Consider the following 18,784-nt stretch of genomic DNA (forward strand, 5'->3'; position numbering starts at 1 on the left):
ACATAAACAAATTACATAAACAAATTGATGAATACAGCTTAACAGGGTTGAATACAGTATGAACGTCCTAAAAAACCATGGAGTCAGTGTTCATGTTTCTCTACATGGTGACATGGATCACCTACCTTCAAAGTTGAGTGTGATATTAGCATTGGCCTCTCCAGCACTGTTTTTGGCCACAACTTTGTACTCCCCTCCGTCATTCACACCGACTTTGTCAATTTCCAGTCCTACATTGTATGCTGGACCGTTCCCTGTGAAAATCATTTTGTACCGTCCTCCTGCATTAATCACGTTATTGCCGCGGTACCAGGTGAGATTGGGGGCAGGGTCAGCCGTAAGTGAGCACTCGATGATGATCTTCTCTCCTGCTTGTCTGATAGCTGGTTTCTGGGTAAACACTGGCCGCGTCCCCTTACCCTGTGGCTCTTGACCTTACAACATCATAGAAAGTCATGTGAGACGAGCAGAAAAATAGTGGTAGCATTATAGTTCGTCAACAATCCTATCTGTTCTGAGTATTCAAACTGACCCTCAACAAATGAGTTCTCCCCATCTGGATTCATGGTTTTTCGCTGGTCTTGATGTATTTCAGGCTAGGAAAACAGATCACCTTGACACATTCCATGACAATAATTGCAATGTGTGAGAAATCCTTTCCCCAACAATTTTCTTATTATTTGCCTCACAACATGTCAGTTTTCTGAGTTATAAACGTGACTACAAACTGATGTCCTACCCTGATGGAATGAGTCCACTTTCTGTCATAGGGGGGCTGTTTGAATTTATCTGTTTCACTGGTTTGAATATTACTGTTTGCACTTGTCTGCAATACTTCACTGCTAAACCTTACCATAAAGGCCAACACAAATTGTCACAACATCATGACTGGATAAAATATACTATCTTCGTCAATCATTTGTGAGCCGACTTAGAAATTGTTTGGGGAATATAAAGTTTAGACTTGAACTGACAATAACTATAGGTGTCAATGGTGTTTTACGTAGCATCAAGATATCATAAACAATATCAATTAAAATAATTTATTCATAATACACATTAGCGCAACACAACTTACTGTCAAAATTGAGCTTAATGTTAGCATTGCTCTCTCCCAGAGCATTTTTTGCCGTAACTGTGTAATTTCCTGCATCCTGAGCTGTAACTCCTTTTACTTCCAAGGCCACCATATATTTATTGGCATTTTTTGGTCCATCTGGTAAGCATTTCAATGCATAACGACCTACAACAACAGTAACAAGGAACTGTTAGAACACATTTAATTTTACTCACACCATCCCACTGATCAAAAGACCATATTATTATTAACAAGTTTAGAAGTAATGAGCTTGAAACTTGTACTTAATCTTCTTGTGTTGTCTTCTACCATTTAGTTATTCATTTAATTGTTTCTCATAATGCTAAACTCAGGAATTTTTCCATTTTCAACTACTAATACAATGTCGTATTCCAGAGAGTCTGCATGTTACATCATCATTCCAACAGCACAATAGCTTCATTCTCCACCATTTGGAGATACATGTTTAATAACTTGGGCTAACATAACCACACTTCAGTATTGCTGTCAAAATTATGGTTGACAAAAAGGCAATTGTTTTCACCAAAAATGGAAGATTCAACATTTCTCTCCCTTCTTTAAATCTCAGTTTGGATGTCTAGAATGCCTCAAGTACAAAAGCACTTGTATTTTGACCAATGAGATTGCATGCTCTAATCCAGCTGGATTTTACAGTCAGACTACAGCCTTAAGCCAAGCTATTTTTCAAGCATGATGGGTTTTTTCGGCCTATCGATCTACCAAGTATCCTCCACCCCACAGATGGCAGAATTGTCCAACCGCTATTTATACCTAAAATATACAACAAGGTACATAACTCCAGTGCCCATGACAGAAGAACCAACTTTACACAACTGGACACAAAACCCGGAAAAATAATCCAATCTCAAGCAAACAACATTATATTAGGTATGAATAGCGAGCGGACGATTCTGCCATCTGTGCTCCACCCATAAGCCTTGACTTTGTTAACCATCTATGAATAAAAATTGGCACAAATTCCATCTTATAAGGAATGCTTCCTTGGCAAAACTCAACACATTGATGTGCACTAGTTTCATTTGACTGTACATGTGCATCTGAGTGACAAAGACCTGTGAACAACTATATATATATATATATATATATATATATATATATATATATATATACATGAAATAAATGTTGCTGCTATTAAATCTGTGAAAACATATTGATTCTCACCCCATGGTTTTATCTGCTCTCCATCCTTGGCCCATACTATATCAGGTTTTGGGTCTGCAGTTAACTTGCACTCAAATATCAACTTTTTACCATTATCCTCTTGCCTCGTTACAGGTTTCTGGACAAAGTTGGGAGCAATACCATCTTGGCTGAAACATTAAAAACAGATTTTTATACACCTATACAAAAAGGCAGGCCATAGTTTTCATGAATGCCCAAATAATGTTTAAACATCGATGACATTACGTTGTTTCAGGGACGGAGAATCCACCCCCTTAACTGAAACCTACAACAAAACTACACAGAGCTATGTTGTTACCAATTTGCATGTCCATGCGCAGGTTGTCACGGTGGTAGTCAGTACGCATACAAGTATACTTAGGCAACAATGAATGCTGTTGAATTTCACACCTAGAAAAACGTGTCAATCAGCCACTCAGGTACCACGTGTATATGTCTATTCCAACTTCATGCTTTGTGAGCAATTTCACCACATACAGTGCCTCATGCACATTGCCTCAGAACATCTCTCATCACAGTGACATGAGCTTTTGTTTAAAGAAGGACTTGTCATATTATTGAACACGATTCCCTTAAATTATACTACAATGTATATCATGGGATCAAAACAAAGGTAGTAAGTTGCTGAACATTGATTCTCATATAGTACACATTGTAGACATTATTTGCGAACAGTACTGTTATGGAGACTAATGTGCATGTATAGTCTTAAATCTTGTAATAAATTACTTCTACTGTTGAACTTAGACGATTGAATATAAGTTGATAACAGATAGTACAACCATACAAATCAGAGATCGATACAAGGGGTCATACTATAAGCTGATCTGTGGTTCTGAATTTAATCTAGATATCCCACCATGTTTATGTGGATTGGATTTTAAATGCTATCATATGTTAGACTATATATTAGCGAGATCACAGGTACAGCCAATCTTGTTAAGCAGAATGTGGGCGTAAAACAGACACAGCTAAGGTAATATAACATAAAAGAACAATCCATGTGCAGAAAAGGGCTCTGCATACTGAATATATTTTACACAGTTTATTTTAGAAGCAGTACTTGACCTAATGTTTGCAGATAAAAGGATTCTACTGACAACATCATGGACTGTGATACTGAAATGGCTCACTTTAAACCCCATACCGAAATTTATCCAAAGACATAAGTAAAATGATCTATGTCCAACAGAAACACCATGTACAATGTACTATAGCAGACAGAGTGTGTCCACTATTTCAAGTCCAAACATCATGCTTCATAACATACGGCTTACACTACACCAACTGTCCACTGGTAGCTTGGGAATTAGGTACACTTATAGTATCATCCCCTGTGTATACACTACACTATAAGAGTTACCAGTCCCAACCCCAGTGGGGTAACCCTACACTCCCTGCAAGGCCAAATGGGTAACAAGATGGGGAAGGGTGTCAGAATGACTGGGTGATAAATCCAAGGTGATAAACAGAAGGGTTCCTCTACACATGGCCAAGTACACATGTGAAATAAATTCACAATTTAGAAATAAAATAGTTGTCTCTCTTGGAGTTGTCTTGGATGTGTGCTTCCACAGAAAATTGTGAAATTGAGTAGATGTACAACTCATACCCCTACCCCACCAATATTGATGTTCACACCAACAAATATTAATAGCTCCAGTGACCTCCACACCAACAACCGGAGCAGGAGCCAGCCTACTATATCAAATATCTCTGCAGCCATTTTAAAACAGGAATGTGTGCACACCTCAGGCAAATATCTAAATACCATGTTACTGGATCTCCAGATGAGAGTGGGCTACTGATACAGTGTAGCCTGAGCACCAAGCCAGATAAAGTGCTGCTAATTTTATCCTGGGTGCAGTAGGCCTGCAGGCACATCAGTGGATGGAGAGACTTGATGACATAACTGTAGATCTGGAAGACTGTACAGCTTTGAAGAACTGTACATACTACTACATGTGATTCCATATTTTCAAGCTACAGAAACACAAATTTACAAATACTGCATCCATAAGTAGGCCTACATATATTTATAAGTGTACACGTACTCAATCACTATGTTACATGATAAGTTACATGTATTCCAATGATCAAATGATACCATGGTATACATATGAGACTCAAAAACTAGTTTTATGAAAAAAAAAATGACATAATTGCTATTAATGCACATGTATGTCCTGTGGTACATTCCTTTAATTGTGCTAAAGCTTTTATAGCACATAGGTTTCTCAAATAGCAACCCATTACTTAAATCTGAAGTCCAGAATGAGACTAATGTAATTCATTAGATAGAAAACAAAGTATTTATTTTTTATACTGAGTCATAGTAAATATACTTACTCTTTTTTCTGACCCGCTGAAAAATAGAATAAAAATTGCTGTTAATATCATGAAAAAAAACATATCATATAAATTATCACTGAAGACAGTGTTGAAAAAGATGAGAATTTGAATTGTTTTTGTAAGCAATAAGCATGTCTGATAGCATAACTGTTATTGGGCATAACCTTTTGGAACAAGATTGATAGTATGAGAAACTTATGCATGGTAGCTTGACTAACTGTGATTGCTGAGAAGATTGATGAATAAGCATTACATTACATGACCAAATACTATTACATGCAGTTCTGTATATTGTTAAGAATGTTTAACATTATGAGCATGTGCGACCTGTTACATGTACTCTGTATGTACAAAGTGGATATGTTCTACTTAATTGTTTCCTTGATAGTTAGGCAACATTAGATTAGTCTACTGGATGTAATTCTGACAACCTTGAAAAAAATAATTAAAAAAGTAAAATGTGTAAAAAATATTAAATATGAACTAATTCTGCTGTCATTATAATTTGACTTCGGACAACTGCATTGGCTGCTGAGTTTGGTTGCAATTTTAAGCATAAAATGTGACTTAATACCAGTATTGGCCCATATACTTTTAAAGAACTCAGCCCAGAACCTGTTTTCAAGTCACCTCAAAGATGTGGCATTGGCATAGGCAATGAAACTACCATAGTTTTGAGCAAGTCTTAATTGCTAGATTTAGTTAATTGTGTGTAGGTCACTTTGCTATTAAAAATGGCCATGTACAGCAAGCAGTTCTTGAAGCTAATCTGACCACAATTTAGACAAATCCCGAGCTAAATTTCAGTCAAGAATTGATATAAAAATTGGATCCTTGTGACAGATGTAAGTTTGACTTCAAGTGCAAAGGAAATCAGGAGTTTTGAACCATGTTTTCGATTTTTCAAAGATAGTGATGAACTTACGTGAATTTCATACCTCTTCTGTTAATAACACCAAGGACATAAACCTGTCTATTACATTAAAATGGTGATGCTGAATGCCTGACTTTTAAAATAGTACAATGAGGTCATCTAGATGGATTACAGTGGAATAAAAACTACAGCAAGCGAACTATGTCAGCACTAATCTGTGATCTACACAGTCGTGACAACATCAAACTGTTTTGCATTTTATTTTTAATACCATTCATATTTAAATTTTACACTTTTTTGGCTATTTAAAGTAACTGTAATTCTGTCAGTGGAATTTATTTGTTACTATTGCCTAATCCGTATGTTTAGATAGATGAGTAGCGGTGACGTCTAACTTGTCGTCTGCTAACGACGGAACTTGGATAAGCTCCTAACTCGCCTGACAGACCGTTTTCATTTCGGGCGTACGCTCTCAGCCTAAAATGAAATCGTTCACGGTGGCCCACTGAACTGTTTCAATGTTACATACCCTCAAAGATACTTTGCATGTAGAAATCCACGGATTTTCATCTTTTTGATCGTCTTGCAGCCATGTCTGCGTGGGCGATGGTATTGATCATGTGATCAATCCAATGACTGGTACTTTGCCCGCAACATTTCCGATGCAAGTACGTGTTGGTCGATATACCGGAGATCTTTGACGAAAAATCCATATTCGCTAATCAAATCGATTTTATCCCTATTTACCAAGAATTAATACCTCTAATTCAATTGGATTTGCTCTGATCGATTGTTTGCCAAAATATCCGGTACTGTTTATTTAACTATAGCAAGCCATGGCGAATATTTTATTCTCTAGGCCTATATTATATATTTATTTATTTACATATTTATTTGATTGGTGTTTTATTACGCCGTATCGGTACTCAACAATATTTCACTTATAGGCCTACGAGTGGCCAATGTTATGGTGGAAGGAAACCAGGCAGAGCCCAGGGGGAACCCATGACCACCTGCAGGTTGCAGCTAATAATATACCTATATAAAGTCATTTTACTTTAATGAATTACTTTACTTTTACTATTGTAGAAAAGAATTGGAAACAGGCCTATGTAGGCCTACAATTGCTTTGGGCAACGGTAAAATTGGAGAATATGAATAACCGTAGGCCCCTATAGCTAGACAGTTACTTTAGTGATAAAAGAAACTTATCGGGAATTTAGTAACCTGTTTAACCAGAAGTTAAAATAAAATTCGACTTAGTTTAGCTGAAATCAGCGTCTGGTAGGGTTTTTTTAGAATTAAGAAAATACACCTCTTAGGCCTTTTACGTAAGCCTAGTGATGTTGGGCGCAAAGTAACCCTATTATAGCCCCATCTTTGAAGAAGCATAATGAAATTTTGACAAGAAAGAATGAACGCTGATTGGATCAGAAGATCTCTTTATTCTTTTTCTTCTGCAGCTTATCAGACTAATATTAAGAGCTCAAGGCAGACTCAACGGGGTTGACTTGTAGAGTGTTAAGCGTATAGTTTGCAGCTGTCGAGGCTATATGTTTCAATTAAAACATTTTTTTTTTTACCTAATACTGCTTAAGTCATGGTGCTGAGGAAGTTTAATTTCCTACTATACGCGAACAGTTAGAATGAAACCCTAACTGAGGTACACTGGTACGCCAACTATCACATGTTGTCGCAGCTCCAGTTTTACTCTCTATGCTATACATGGCCCTGTGAACACCTAATCACACAGTATAAAATACCGAAAAACAACTATAAAGCAAAAGTGAACTAATTAATGTTTACTCGTCGCAAAAAAATGCTACGTTAGCACGACCAACCAATGGACAGACAAGAACGATGATGAACAAAGTGTGTATGTATGGTGTTTCTTTCGATAATGTATGTTCAGAAACCTATGCGAATGTATGTATTTAACAACTGACACGCCTAGATACGGATTTTAGTTTGTGTATAAATGCTGATATGGATTGTGTGATTGGTTTATCATTGGTCCTGTATGTAGTCAGGTGGCATATATGTATGTGTCCTGTATCACCTTAAATGGATTATCGTACAATGAGGAGCCATGCATGCTGCGAATACAAATTTGTCCTCGCTCTTTTGAACACAGATCATTTATCGAAAGACCCTCAGGGTGTCAACTATATCGAGGATACTGTATGTTAAAGGATTTAAGTCAGTCGGATTCCATCACTGCAGAACGTCGAGTACAGATTTGAAATGGAGCCTGACAGACAGGACAATACATTGGTTACAACGTTGTACATATGTATAGATCGAAAAGCAGGATGGACAGCATTGTTGGAAACAGACAAGAACCATCGTGGAAAATCCATCGAGTTGAAACATGCACAACAATTAAGAAATGCCCATTGGTCAATGAGATGAAGAATTTAGAGTCGTTGGGATGTAACAATAATCAAAAGAAATAAAAAAAATTTTAATGCAACTGGAAAAACCAGCTAATGTGGACAGACGAGTTAGTGTGCAGAACTGGTCTGTGAACAATTTGACGGAAAATTTTGGCTGCCAGATTATGTATAAGGTCAACAAAGCACAGCGGACAAGCGTTGGACAATGCATATTATACATCGTGGATATTCCATATAAACATATGAGGATATATTGTTGGACATTCATTATGGACAAATGGGGATATATGGACGGCATTCCGTGTGGACAAATGAGGATATATGGACGGACATTCCATATGGACAAATGAGGAGATATGGACGGACATTCCGTATGGACAAATGAGGATATATGGACGGACATTCCATATGGACAAATGAGGATATATGGACGGACATTCCGCATGGACAAATGAGGATATATGGACGGACATTCCGTATGGACAAATGAGGAGATATGGGCGGACATTCCGTATGGACAAATGAGGATATATGGACGGACATTCCGTATGGACAAATATGGAGGATATATGGATGGCCAGTCCGTATGGCTAAATGAGTATGTAATTATGAAATGTGCTGGACATTTAAGACAGTCAATTGTAGACAATGGAGATGAATCGTAAACCACTAGATTTGATGTAGTTCAGGCGTAAACGCACGAGACAAAAAGAAGGTCCACAACAGGAACAGTCAGCAGCTAGGGAATAGTCTTTTCGATGAAGAAAATAATGGCAGTAACATTCTGGACAGCGAAGAAATGCTATATTGCACTACTGGATGGATGATAAGTCATCATTCTTTCAGTGATAATCAAAAATTAAACGTAGTAAAACACACATCTCCAAATTATATTGCCAAAGATCATATTCACACTGATTGTAGATTATAGTTAAGAATCGAAACGGTGAATGCAGAAAAGTGAAAAACAAATACGCTTTAACAATCTAGTTAGGTGAGATGAGGTATCGCTGTTACCTGTGATAGACTTGTGACAGACTAGACTAGTTAAGCGGAGTTTGGCTATTTGGATTACCAAACAACTGGAAGCATGGTTGCAGTTAAATGGAATCAACAGTGACAACAGTACTAGACAGTATGGGAGAACTGAGTTGGAGACCTTGTCGACAACAGGAGAAATAGTGTGGAAACGCTGGACATAACATTGTGGACAACTGAGTTCTAATCTTTTCGACAATAGGAGAAACAGTGTGGAAATTCTGGACACATCATTGTGGACAATTAAGTTGGAACCTTGTCGACAATTGGAGAAACAGTGTTGAAATGCAGGAGACAACATGGTGGACAGTTGGGTTCAAACCTTGTCGCCAACTGGAGAAACAGTGTTGAAATGCGGGACACAACATGGTGGACAATTGAGTTGGAACCTTGTCGAAAATGGGAGAAACAGTGTGGAAATGCTGGACGCAACGTTGTGGACAATAGAGTTGGAACCTAGTCGACAATGGGAGAAACAGCGTGGAAATGCGGGACATAACATTGTGAACAACTGAGTTCCAACATTGTCGACAATGAGAGAAACAGCGTGGAAATTCTGGACAGGACATTGCGAGAAACTGAGTTAGAACATTGTCGACAATGGGAGAAACAATGTGGAATTGCGGGTCACAACAGTGTGGACAACTGAGTTCCAACATTGTCGACAACAGGAGAAACAGTGTGGAAATTCTGGACACAACATCGTGAGCAACTGAGTTGGGGACTTTGTCGACAATGGGAAAAAGAGTGTGGAAATTCTGGACACAACATTGTGAACAACTGAGTTGGGGACTTTGTCGACAATGGGAGAAACAATGAGGAAATTCTGGACACAACATTGTGGACAACTGAGTTGGGGACCTTGTCGACAATGGGAGATACAATGTGGAAATTCTGGACACAACATTGTGAACAACTGAGTTGGGGGCCTTGTCAACAATGAGAGAAACAATGTGGAAATGCTGGACACAACACTGTGAACAACTGAGTTAGAATCTTGTCGACAATAGGAGAAACTGTGGAATTGCGGGACACAACATTGTGGACAACTGAGTTCCAGCCTTGTCGACAACAGGAGAAACAGTGTGGAAATTCTGGAAACAACATTGTGAACAACGGAGTTGGGGACCTTGTCGACAGTGGGAGAAACAGCGTGGAAATTCTGGACAGGACATTGCGAGAAACTGAGTTAGAACCTTGTCGACAATAGGAGAAACTGTGGGATTGCGGGACACAAAATTGTGGACAACTGAGTTTCAACCTTGTCGACAACAGGAGAAACAGTGTGGAAATTCTGGATAGGACATTGTGAGCAACTGAGTTGGGGACCTTGTCGACAATGGGAGAAACAGTGTGGAAATTCTGGAAAGGACACTGTGAACGACTGAGTTGGGAACTTTGTCGACCATGGCAGAAACAATGTGGAAATTCTGGACGCAACATTGTGAACAACTGAGTTCCAACACTGTCGACAATGGGAGAAACAATGAGGAAATGCTGGACACAACATTGTGGACAACTGAGTTCCAGCCTTGTCGACAACAGGAGAAACAGTGTGGAAATTCTGGACACAACATTGTGAACAACTGAGTTGGGGGCCTCGTCGACAATGGGTGATACAATGTGGAAATGCTGGACACAACAACTGAGTGGGGACCTCGTCGGCAATAGCAAAAACTTTTCATGTGATTAAATGTAATTAAATGTTTATTAAGTGAAATGACAACACATCTATAATAATGACGTCGAATAAATTGCACTTTAACATCACTGAATTTGTTCTACATAATTCAGCGTAATGACCGGGTTACGGTGTGACCATTTGTCAACTATGACACTGCGCTGTCGCCACTCCTCTGATGTCGCTCTTCGTGATATACTCTTTTATATTGAAATGCTAGACAAAACTGTGGACAATTGGGATAAAACCTTGATGGCTATAGGATAAACAGTCTGGAGATGCTGAGTAGAGTCTGTGTGGACAGCGGGGGTGAAGCCAACTTTCGGGGTGTATTCGGGCCATTCATTAGATGAATGGGGAAATGTTTCGACAGGTTGGTAATCGTACGGAAGAATCACTCTCTGCCAACAAGATTCCTGATAGTCAACAGCTCTGCAAAGTATTGCAAATGGTAAAGATGTAATAATAGAGGTTGCAGGGTACTGTTGACGCTGAAAAGGAACTTTCACATAGGTCGCCTTAAACATGGAATTTGTGGATTTACCGGCTCTCACTGTTTCCGGGGCCTAGGTAACCATCGGTTATCGACAACGCTCGTGTGACCGTTTGTGCCGTCTGACATTTACTGAAGACCACATGGCTTCCTCCATCACCGTACGCGTACGCGTATGTTTCAAGAGGCATTACCATGGTGACGTTTGTTCAGTTCGTCAGTAACTTGCCAGTGGTTGGGAGTTTTATCGTGCAGTCTAAAATCGAATGCACTAGATACAGGAGCGGTGGAAATCCGTCCTACTTGAAGGCACATTACATGCACTCCAGGGACTCCTTCGTTGCCATATGACTGAAAAATTGTTAAGTGTCGTAAAGCTCCAGGCACTCACTCACTAAATCGAATGAACGAATATTTTTGAACGCCACTTCAGCCATATTTCAGCCATATAGTGGCGATGAAGATAAGTGGGTGAAATAAAATTTAAAAAACAGTGAAGACAGTGAGATAACTACGGTAACACCCGTTGAGAATACCTTGGAAATGAATCAGACGTAATTCGGATTTGTCTAAAGTCCTGAGGTCACCCTGACAAAGGCGGCTTCACATATCTTCGCAGCAACTTGGAGATTTCCCAAACAGATAATGAACCCTGAAAAGCTATCTTCTTCACTTTGCGATGCTATCGATAATTTGGAAAATCCAAGGGAATATACGATAAGGTGAATCGAGAAGAAGATAAATACACGCATGTTTGGAATGCTTCGGTTACTAATGGAAGGAATTCATCTCTAATTGCTGACAGCTGATGTAAACATCAAAAGATTGATCTGTGGAGTATCTCACTCTAATCTTTCGATTATATCCTTATTGCCCGAAATATTTCCAATGAAAGGCTTTGAAGATGTCACAAAACCACATATTCATGCTTATCCGCTTGGACATATGAAAAACATATGACAATGACAAAAACATGTACAATGGTGATTTTTCCCTGACATGAACAGATTATGGTTTTAAACGCATTGATTTATATATAACAATAAGCAAATATGCCAAATTTAACTGGTTAATAAATATATTATTTGAACGTTACAGGAAAGTTATTGAGTCACTTAAAATGTTACGGTTTCTGTATCATTCCTAAACCATGCACATTTTGGCCTACGAAATCTATATATACTCTGACACACTGTCCTTCATGGTCCGTGTGAAAACTATGAAGCGACAAGATAGGCATCATCTATATCCTGACGAAAAATGTTTGAAAGTAATTACTGCAATTTCAGTAAATGTAATTAACGGGTTACACCTTTTATGTAAATATGCAAGAACTGCTACCGTTACCATGACTACGGGAGAGCAACCCACATGTAACTAGAATACTTGGCTCTTCGTCTCATCTTCTATATCAGTGTTGTTGTACATCAGAAAGTATCATCAAGACATTACATCTGGTACAGAGGATGGAATGTGTTCACATGTGATGAGAAATATGTTGCAGCTTCAGATATATTTTTGATCCTTTTGCAAGGTTCACCATAACACATATTTATTTGATTAGTTCTTGAGGCCTTATACTAATTACTGAAGAATATTTCATTCACAAGATACCGACCAGGTGAGATCAGGACAGAGGCCGGGGAAGCCCCTTTGAATCGTACCTCGTATCTGATAACGACCTGACTGAAAGCCGTAGCTAAACCATCGGCAGCTGTATTGGGACAAGTGGACTTCCAGCAGAAGAACGGTCAGATGCAATCACGTTGTTGTGGTATTACAAGGACAATTCAGAGGAGGGAGCATTTTTATGTTGTTGTTAAATACACGTGATGACAGCACAGCATTCTGAGTGATTCTAGATCAGTGGCATCCTGCAGTTATTACAATAAACATCACTGCCCTTTTCTTTAACCCAGTTGTGCATAAGCCGTGGTGGTAAGGGGCGCGTAACTTGCTACTATTTGTACAGTTAGAATACAACCCTAAATCAAGAACATGTAAACTGACAAGAGGTCATAATTCACAGGTCTTCGCTGCCCTGGTTTTAATATAAATGCAATAAGTCTTATATATTACACCCATAACAATGTCACGTCGTGCTCAAGCACGGTATATATGGTTCATATATAAGCATTATGGGTCAGCGGTTAAAGCTTGATCTGTTGGAATGTGGCTCCTGCAACTTAAGAAACCTTTGAACCATTGCTTATCTCTAAATGTTATTGTCTCTACTGTAATATGTGCATTGCGCTATATGAAACAATATCTGGTTAGGTTTTAGCCTCAAAAAGATGTAAAGATCTTCTCAGTATTATACAGTATATTTGACTGTTATATTAATTAGCTCCCCAATGATTCAAACATATTTTCATGTCATATATATTCTCTACATTTGTAGATTATATATAGGGGATATAGGGGATAGAGTAAATTATTATGTATCTATTCTTTAAATTAATAACACTTTGCATTAAACTGTTCATATTTGACTGAAACATTTATGCATTACCGATTTGAACACATATCATGTCATATCACGTTGTCAATAACATTATTAAAAGAGTAAAAACGATTCTTATCGGTATATTGATGAGCTTTTTATAGAAGTGTTAGGGTATATGAAAATAATTAAAGATGAAAGCAGATGCGTGTATATTGCTTGATCAGCTGAAGATGATACACACAATATACGTAAACACAAATCATCACCACCTTTGGACGAGACGAAACACTGGTAACTCCCTTTTCGACCAGAAGCACAGATAACAGGAGAGACACAGGGCGGGGAGACAGAGGGGCACAACATACAGAGAGCGCATGACAACTGTGGCGAGTTTTACTTTCATCCGGTAAAATCCATATGAGGATGTATGGGACACCTGGTGTGACGCGGCCGTTTTGGAAATATCCACTGAATATAGACGCAGGTAGGCAATACTGGTAAATCCGAGTGACATATCTGCATTTGACATGGATGGAACGTGTTGGAAAATGAACTCATGGCTATACAGTCTTAAATCGGCTTCCGTATACGCTCTTTTTATATCGGCTTAATCAAACCGAGCCACACGCATTATACCGATTACTCACCACTAAAATTTAAATTGATGGAGGCCGAAACTTCCCCAAGGCGATTCTTAGCGTTGACTTTGTACATTCCTCCATCATCCTGGGTCACATGGTTAATATCCATAAGAATATTGTAGGCATTGCCGCCAGCGGGAACGACCTGCATACGGAGCCGGTCGCTGGGGTTGAGGGGAGTGGTACCTCGGAACCATGAGACTTCCGGTTTGGGATTCGCCTCCAGGATGCAATGGAAGACAAGGCGGTTGCCATTGTCTTCTTGCTTTAACGCCGGTTTTTGCGTAAAGCGTGGGGCTATGTCGTCGCCGACCCCCATTGTGGTTACCTAAACCTGTAACACAAACACAAAGTAGATACATTAGCATTCTTGAATAAGTGATCATTAGGCTTAGGTAATGCACGTTTGAGGTATTCAGAAGATTATCTGAATACGAATCTATTTCAATATCTTCATTAAAACCAATACGTTCAAATGACGATAAAATCTCGTCAAAGAATGGTAGCTGAAAAAATACCATCTTCTGATGACACATTTTAGGATAAACAGCATTGATGGTGTAAACAGGCAATCGAGAGTAATATTTTCCGCAACAGTAAGTTGTATAAGAACAATTGAAAGACACAAATACAGGTGATATTAAAATGGATAAAACCCCCATAATCGAAAAATGGAATAATGTACTAAAAAATAAAGTTATGACGTGATGAAACAAGTAGGTGTATAATCTTCAGTTCGACGTACACCAACCAGGTCTTCTCCAAATGAGACCGTTAGCAAGCTGTTCCAAGGTTAAAACTTGCAATCGATCTCCAAGACCGCCTCTACAACATTGGCTACATGCCAAAACACGCTGATTACTCGTTAAAGTCTGGCGGTTTTATGGCATATTCTTTTGGCACTCACTCCGTTAAGTGAATCTAAACACACACACACTAGCTAACTTCTTCACAAACCAATGGCTTTGACGATAATGAAAACCATCGTATAAATATCCGCATTAGCCGAGTGTTAACCCTTACATATGTCACACGTTACACGGCGATACTAACTCTTAATTTACGCGCATATCCAGTACTCTTGTTGTTGGTATCTTAATCATGATTACTAGGCAACAGAATAAATGGAGTCATAGACGGATTCACTTTGCTGTTATTTTGTGTTATCTGAAACATAATTTTGCACAATAAATATTTTGTGTATGGCGAACACTGAACAATTCTTTCTTGAAGAAGGTGTATATAGAAATGCCACACTGATCCATACATCCGTTGAAATTCAGGTTTTGGTCGGAAGTATCTGCAGATGGGGAAGCCGGATTAAGGACGGAGGTAATTGGGACTTCTTTGAATCTGTGGCGGAAAATTGATTATTGTCATCCATCTATATCCTGCTCTTTGATCAACCCCATCTGTGTTGTGTCTGTGTACTGCTATCCCACCCCAGTGAAGTGGGAATGAACACATTTAGCTTCTCACCCCCCGTACTTGATCAACCGTAACCTGTATGACTAGGGCAAGTACGACGTTAAAACCCCAAGCACACACACACAGATGTGTGTATATATATATATATATATATATATATATATATATATATATATATATATATATATATATATATATATATATAGACTAGAAACTAGATTATAGTAATAAATGACATGGATGTGAACTAACTTTATATCAACACCTGAGCTCTTACTTAATTGCTTTTAATAAAGACAGCCCGTCCCTGCGGATTTCCTGCAACAATTTTGCATTAACCTAGGTCAAGGCGGTGAGAGAGACTATGTAAATGCTGAACACCCACCCAGCTCAGTAGTTCAGTTCCTATATACCCTTCAGTAGAGACGTAACGTCCAGATTTTAATTCCGATTTGTTGCTGGAAGAACACCAGTGTTAGCTGAATGTGCTGACAGGCTCTGTTATACAGAAGATGCTGAGCAGGAGGTATACCAGCTAAGTTGTGCTTGAAATGAGATACAGCGGCTTTACAGCCGGTCGAACTAATTTTGGAAAGCTTCGGCTTTGGCGTAGTCATATAAGCGCATCTTCAGTTAAGAAGAAACTGTGGGCTGTGAAGGTATTGGAATAAAGAGGAGGCTAAAGATGAAAAAAGTTGTTTACGAGAACGCAGCCATGTGGTCTTATGTATTCCAGCAATATTCCTCTCGCATACAAGCGGAAACAGCTATAGTCGACAGACTTCCCCTTATAACATTCAAAGCAAACCTGGCCGTGTTGAAGGTAACAGAAGACCATACATACTGTAGTAACAATTTAGGTGTAGCTACAGGATGTCTGTAATGCCTCCGAGGGTTAAAGTTATGGTATACAGCTACCTACGCAAACAAGCGTAATACAGGAACACAGAAACTTCCCAGAGAATCTTAATTCTTACATTTGTAGGCTACACCTGCTACCATAGATTCTGTAAGCTTATAAAATCTAGACCTAATTAAACTACTAAACTCTAGTCATGCATGTCGGGAAAGGTGTATAGCTGGTATATAGTGCATGGTACATCAGAACTACATTGGACTGCCATTTAAAGCCGGCGCCATATTGAACATATATATGGCGTGTTAATAGGTGTGTCAGACAACTTTGAAACGCTGTGTTCTCATGTATTCCAACAGGGCAAGGTTTTGGGGCCGATAAGGTAAGAGATACTGGTAGGAAGAACCAAGCTACTGTGTGGCAAGAATTAATGCAGATACAGAGAGACACGGAGAGATAGGTTACCACACACTGAGGCCGTTGATGTGGAGGAGGCGGGCAAGATACAGTCTGGCCTGACTGAACGGTACAGATGGCCTAGTTTGTTTATGAGCAATTGACTCCGCATGGCAGCCCGGAAGGACAACAAGGTGTAGATATCCTCAGGGTTTCCACTCACCCTGGGGGCTAGTTAAGTTAAAGACAAGATATAGCTTGATGTTTGCCGCGTTTGCTTTGTAACGCTAACATGAAATCAAACGCATATCATTTTGAAGCTAAATTTTAAGACTTTGCTCAAGTGGTTGACGGAATAAAAGTTTGGTATACGATTCTCGTAAAGTTATAGTATTCCCAGCGTAACCGAATATAGCATCAATATAACATACAGTTTCTACGTCATCCATACACAGAAAATTAGGTATTGATCACATTGCAAATTATTGAACTATTGATTTAGTCTTAGACTAAAAGTTGTAAATGCCCTCGAAACGTACTTGTTTTCATCGAAATTCGGAGTGATTTAAAGTTGAATGAATCTGCATACGTCAAGGCAAATGATGAGCATTACTTGTGGAAACAGAAACCAGTGTCTCTGCATCGACCATGCAGTATGTAATGCGTAAATACATATTTAGCGCTTTACAGGCTTCAATTAAAAACATAACGTCCACCACGCACTGCCCGGTTTCCTTCCACCATAATGCTATCCGCCGTCGTATATGAGTGAAATATTCTTGAGCACGGCGTAAAAACTTAATCAAATAAATAAATAAATAAAATCGTAATGAATACAACCGAACTTTTTGATTAAGCAATCATTACACATTCGGTTAACTGAATATTGAATCTCAGTCAAGACGGTATGGGTTCATGTTGGTTTCGGCTTGTGTATATATGGTCTACCTACAGCTAGAATAACACTGCCCGATTGGCAAATGTGCTGACCTAAAGGCGTACATATATATGGGACAACAGAATCCTTTCCCAAATTAAAAACGGCATCTATAGATTTCTAATCTTATCATAATCATCAAAACCAGAGATAATACAGATGTACCTTCAAAATGCATGTGAATATAATATCGACAGGCAAACAATAAATACGACTTTTCTGGGGATTATATGCAGAATTGATTATCAGAACGTTAAAGAAAGAAAAAAAAGCGACGATTACCGTAGGACGCAGTTTGTTTGAAGTTCTCCACACCCTTGTTTAACGTTGATTACGCCAACTTAGTATCGAAAGGTAAAATGTCCGGTCAAATTTCCAAGCATATAGCGTAACCACCAACAGATTGTAGGCAGCCGAGTGTGCCGGTATGAACGGCACCACCACACACCGCAGCTGTGAGTACAAAACGCGCATGCACGAAGGTAATTTGATGAGTCAAGGGTGTAGTAGGTTCGACCAGGTCATAATCACCAGCTGTAATCAAGGGCAATGAGAAGCTTCTATAAGGCCAGTTTGCGGACGAAGTGAAGGTACAAGAAGACAGACCAGCAGCTGATGCCGGTCTCCCGTGTGCAGTCCCGCTGTCAGAGTCCAACTGCTACTCTAAAGGGTGAAACCCGAGCTTCTATAAACAACCGGCAGACTGCCGGCCGGAGATAATTGTGAAGCGGCTGACGACCAAAGGTATATACCGTTATCTACACTAATATATTAAAACATTTTTTAATGATTTTATTACACATAAGTTCGCCTGGATAATTTATTGGGGGGAGGGGGGGGGGGGTGGATCTTCATTGCGTTACTCTGAGATATCCGGCGGATTGGTTTCAGTCCCAGGGGATAATAAATAAGATACATATATCAACATGGGTATTTATATGCAT

At 39.0% G+C, this 18,784-nt stretch overlaps 1 protein-coding gene across 1 annotated transcript in view; it reads right to left on the minus strand.

The window, feature by feature from the left end:
• LOC135467477 (twitchin-like) overlaps nt 1-18,419 on the minus strand; it is an 87,209-nt gene extending 68,790 nt beyond the window's left edge. Inside the window, exons 1-6 of the mRNA XM_064745250.1 lie at nt 18,123-18,419; nt 14,230-14,557; nt 4,652-4,667; nt 2,282-2,430; nt 1,079-1,243; nt 126-434 (exon numbers count right to left, since the gene is read on the minus strand). Coding sequence (XP_064601320.1) covers nt 126-434; nt 1,079-1,243; nt 2,282-2,430; nt 4,652-4,667; nt 14,230-14,542 — 952 coding nt within the window. The 5' untranslated portion in view covers nt 14,543-14,557; nt 18,123-18,419. The remainder of the gene's footprint in view (nt 1-125; nt 435-1,078; nt 1,244-2,281; nt 2,431-4,651; nt 4,668-14,229; nt 14,558-18,122) is intronic.
• Between the last annotated feature and the right edge of the window lie 365 nt (nt 18,420-18,784).

Source organism: Liolophura sinensis, chromosome 6 (genome assembly GCF_032854445.1).
Source record: "Liolophura sinensis isolate JHLJ2023 chromosome 6, CUHK_Ljap_v2, whole genome shotgun sequence".
NCBI classification, from domain to species: domain Eukaryota; kingdom Metazoa; phylum Mollusca; class Polyplacophora; order Chitonida; family Chitonidae; genus Liolophura; species Liolophura sinensis.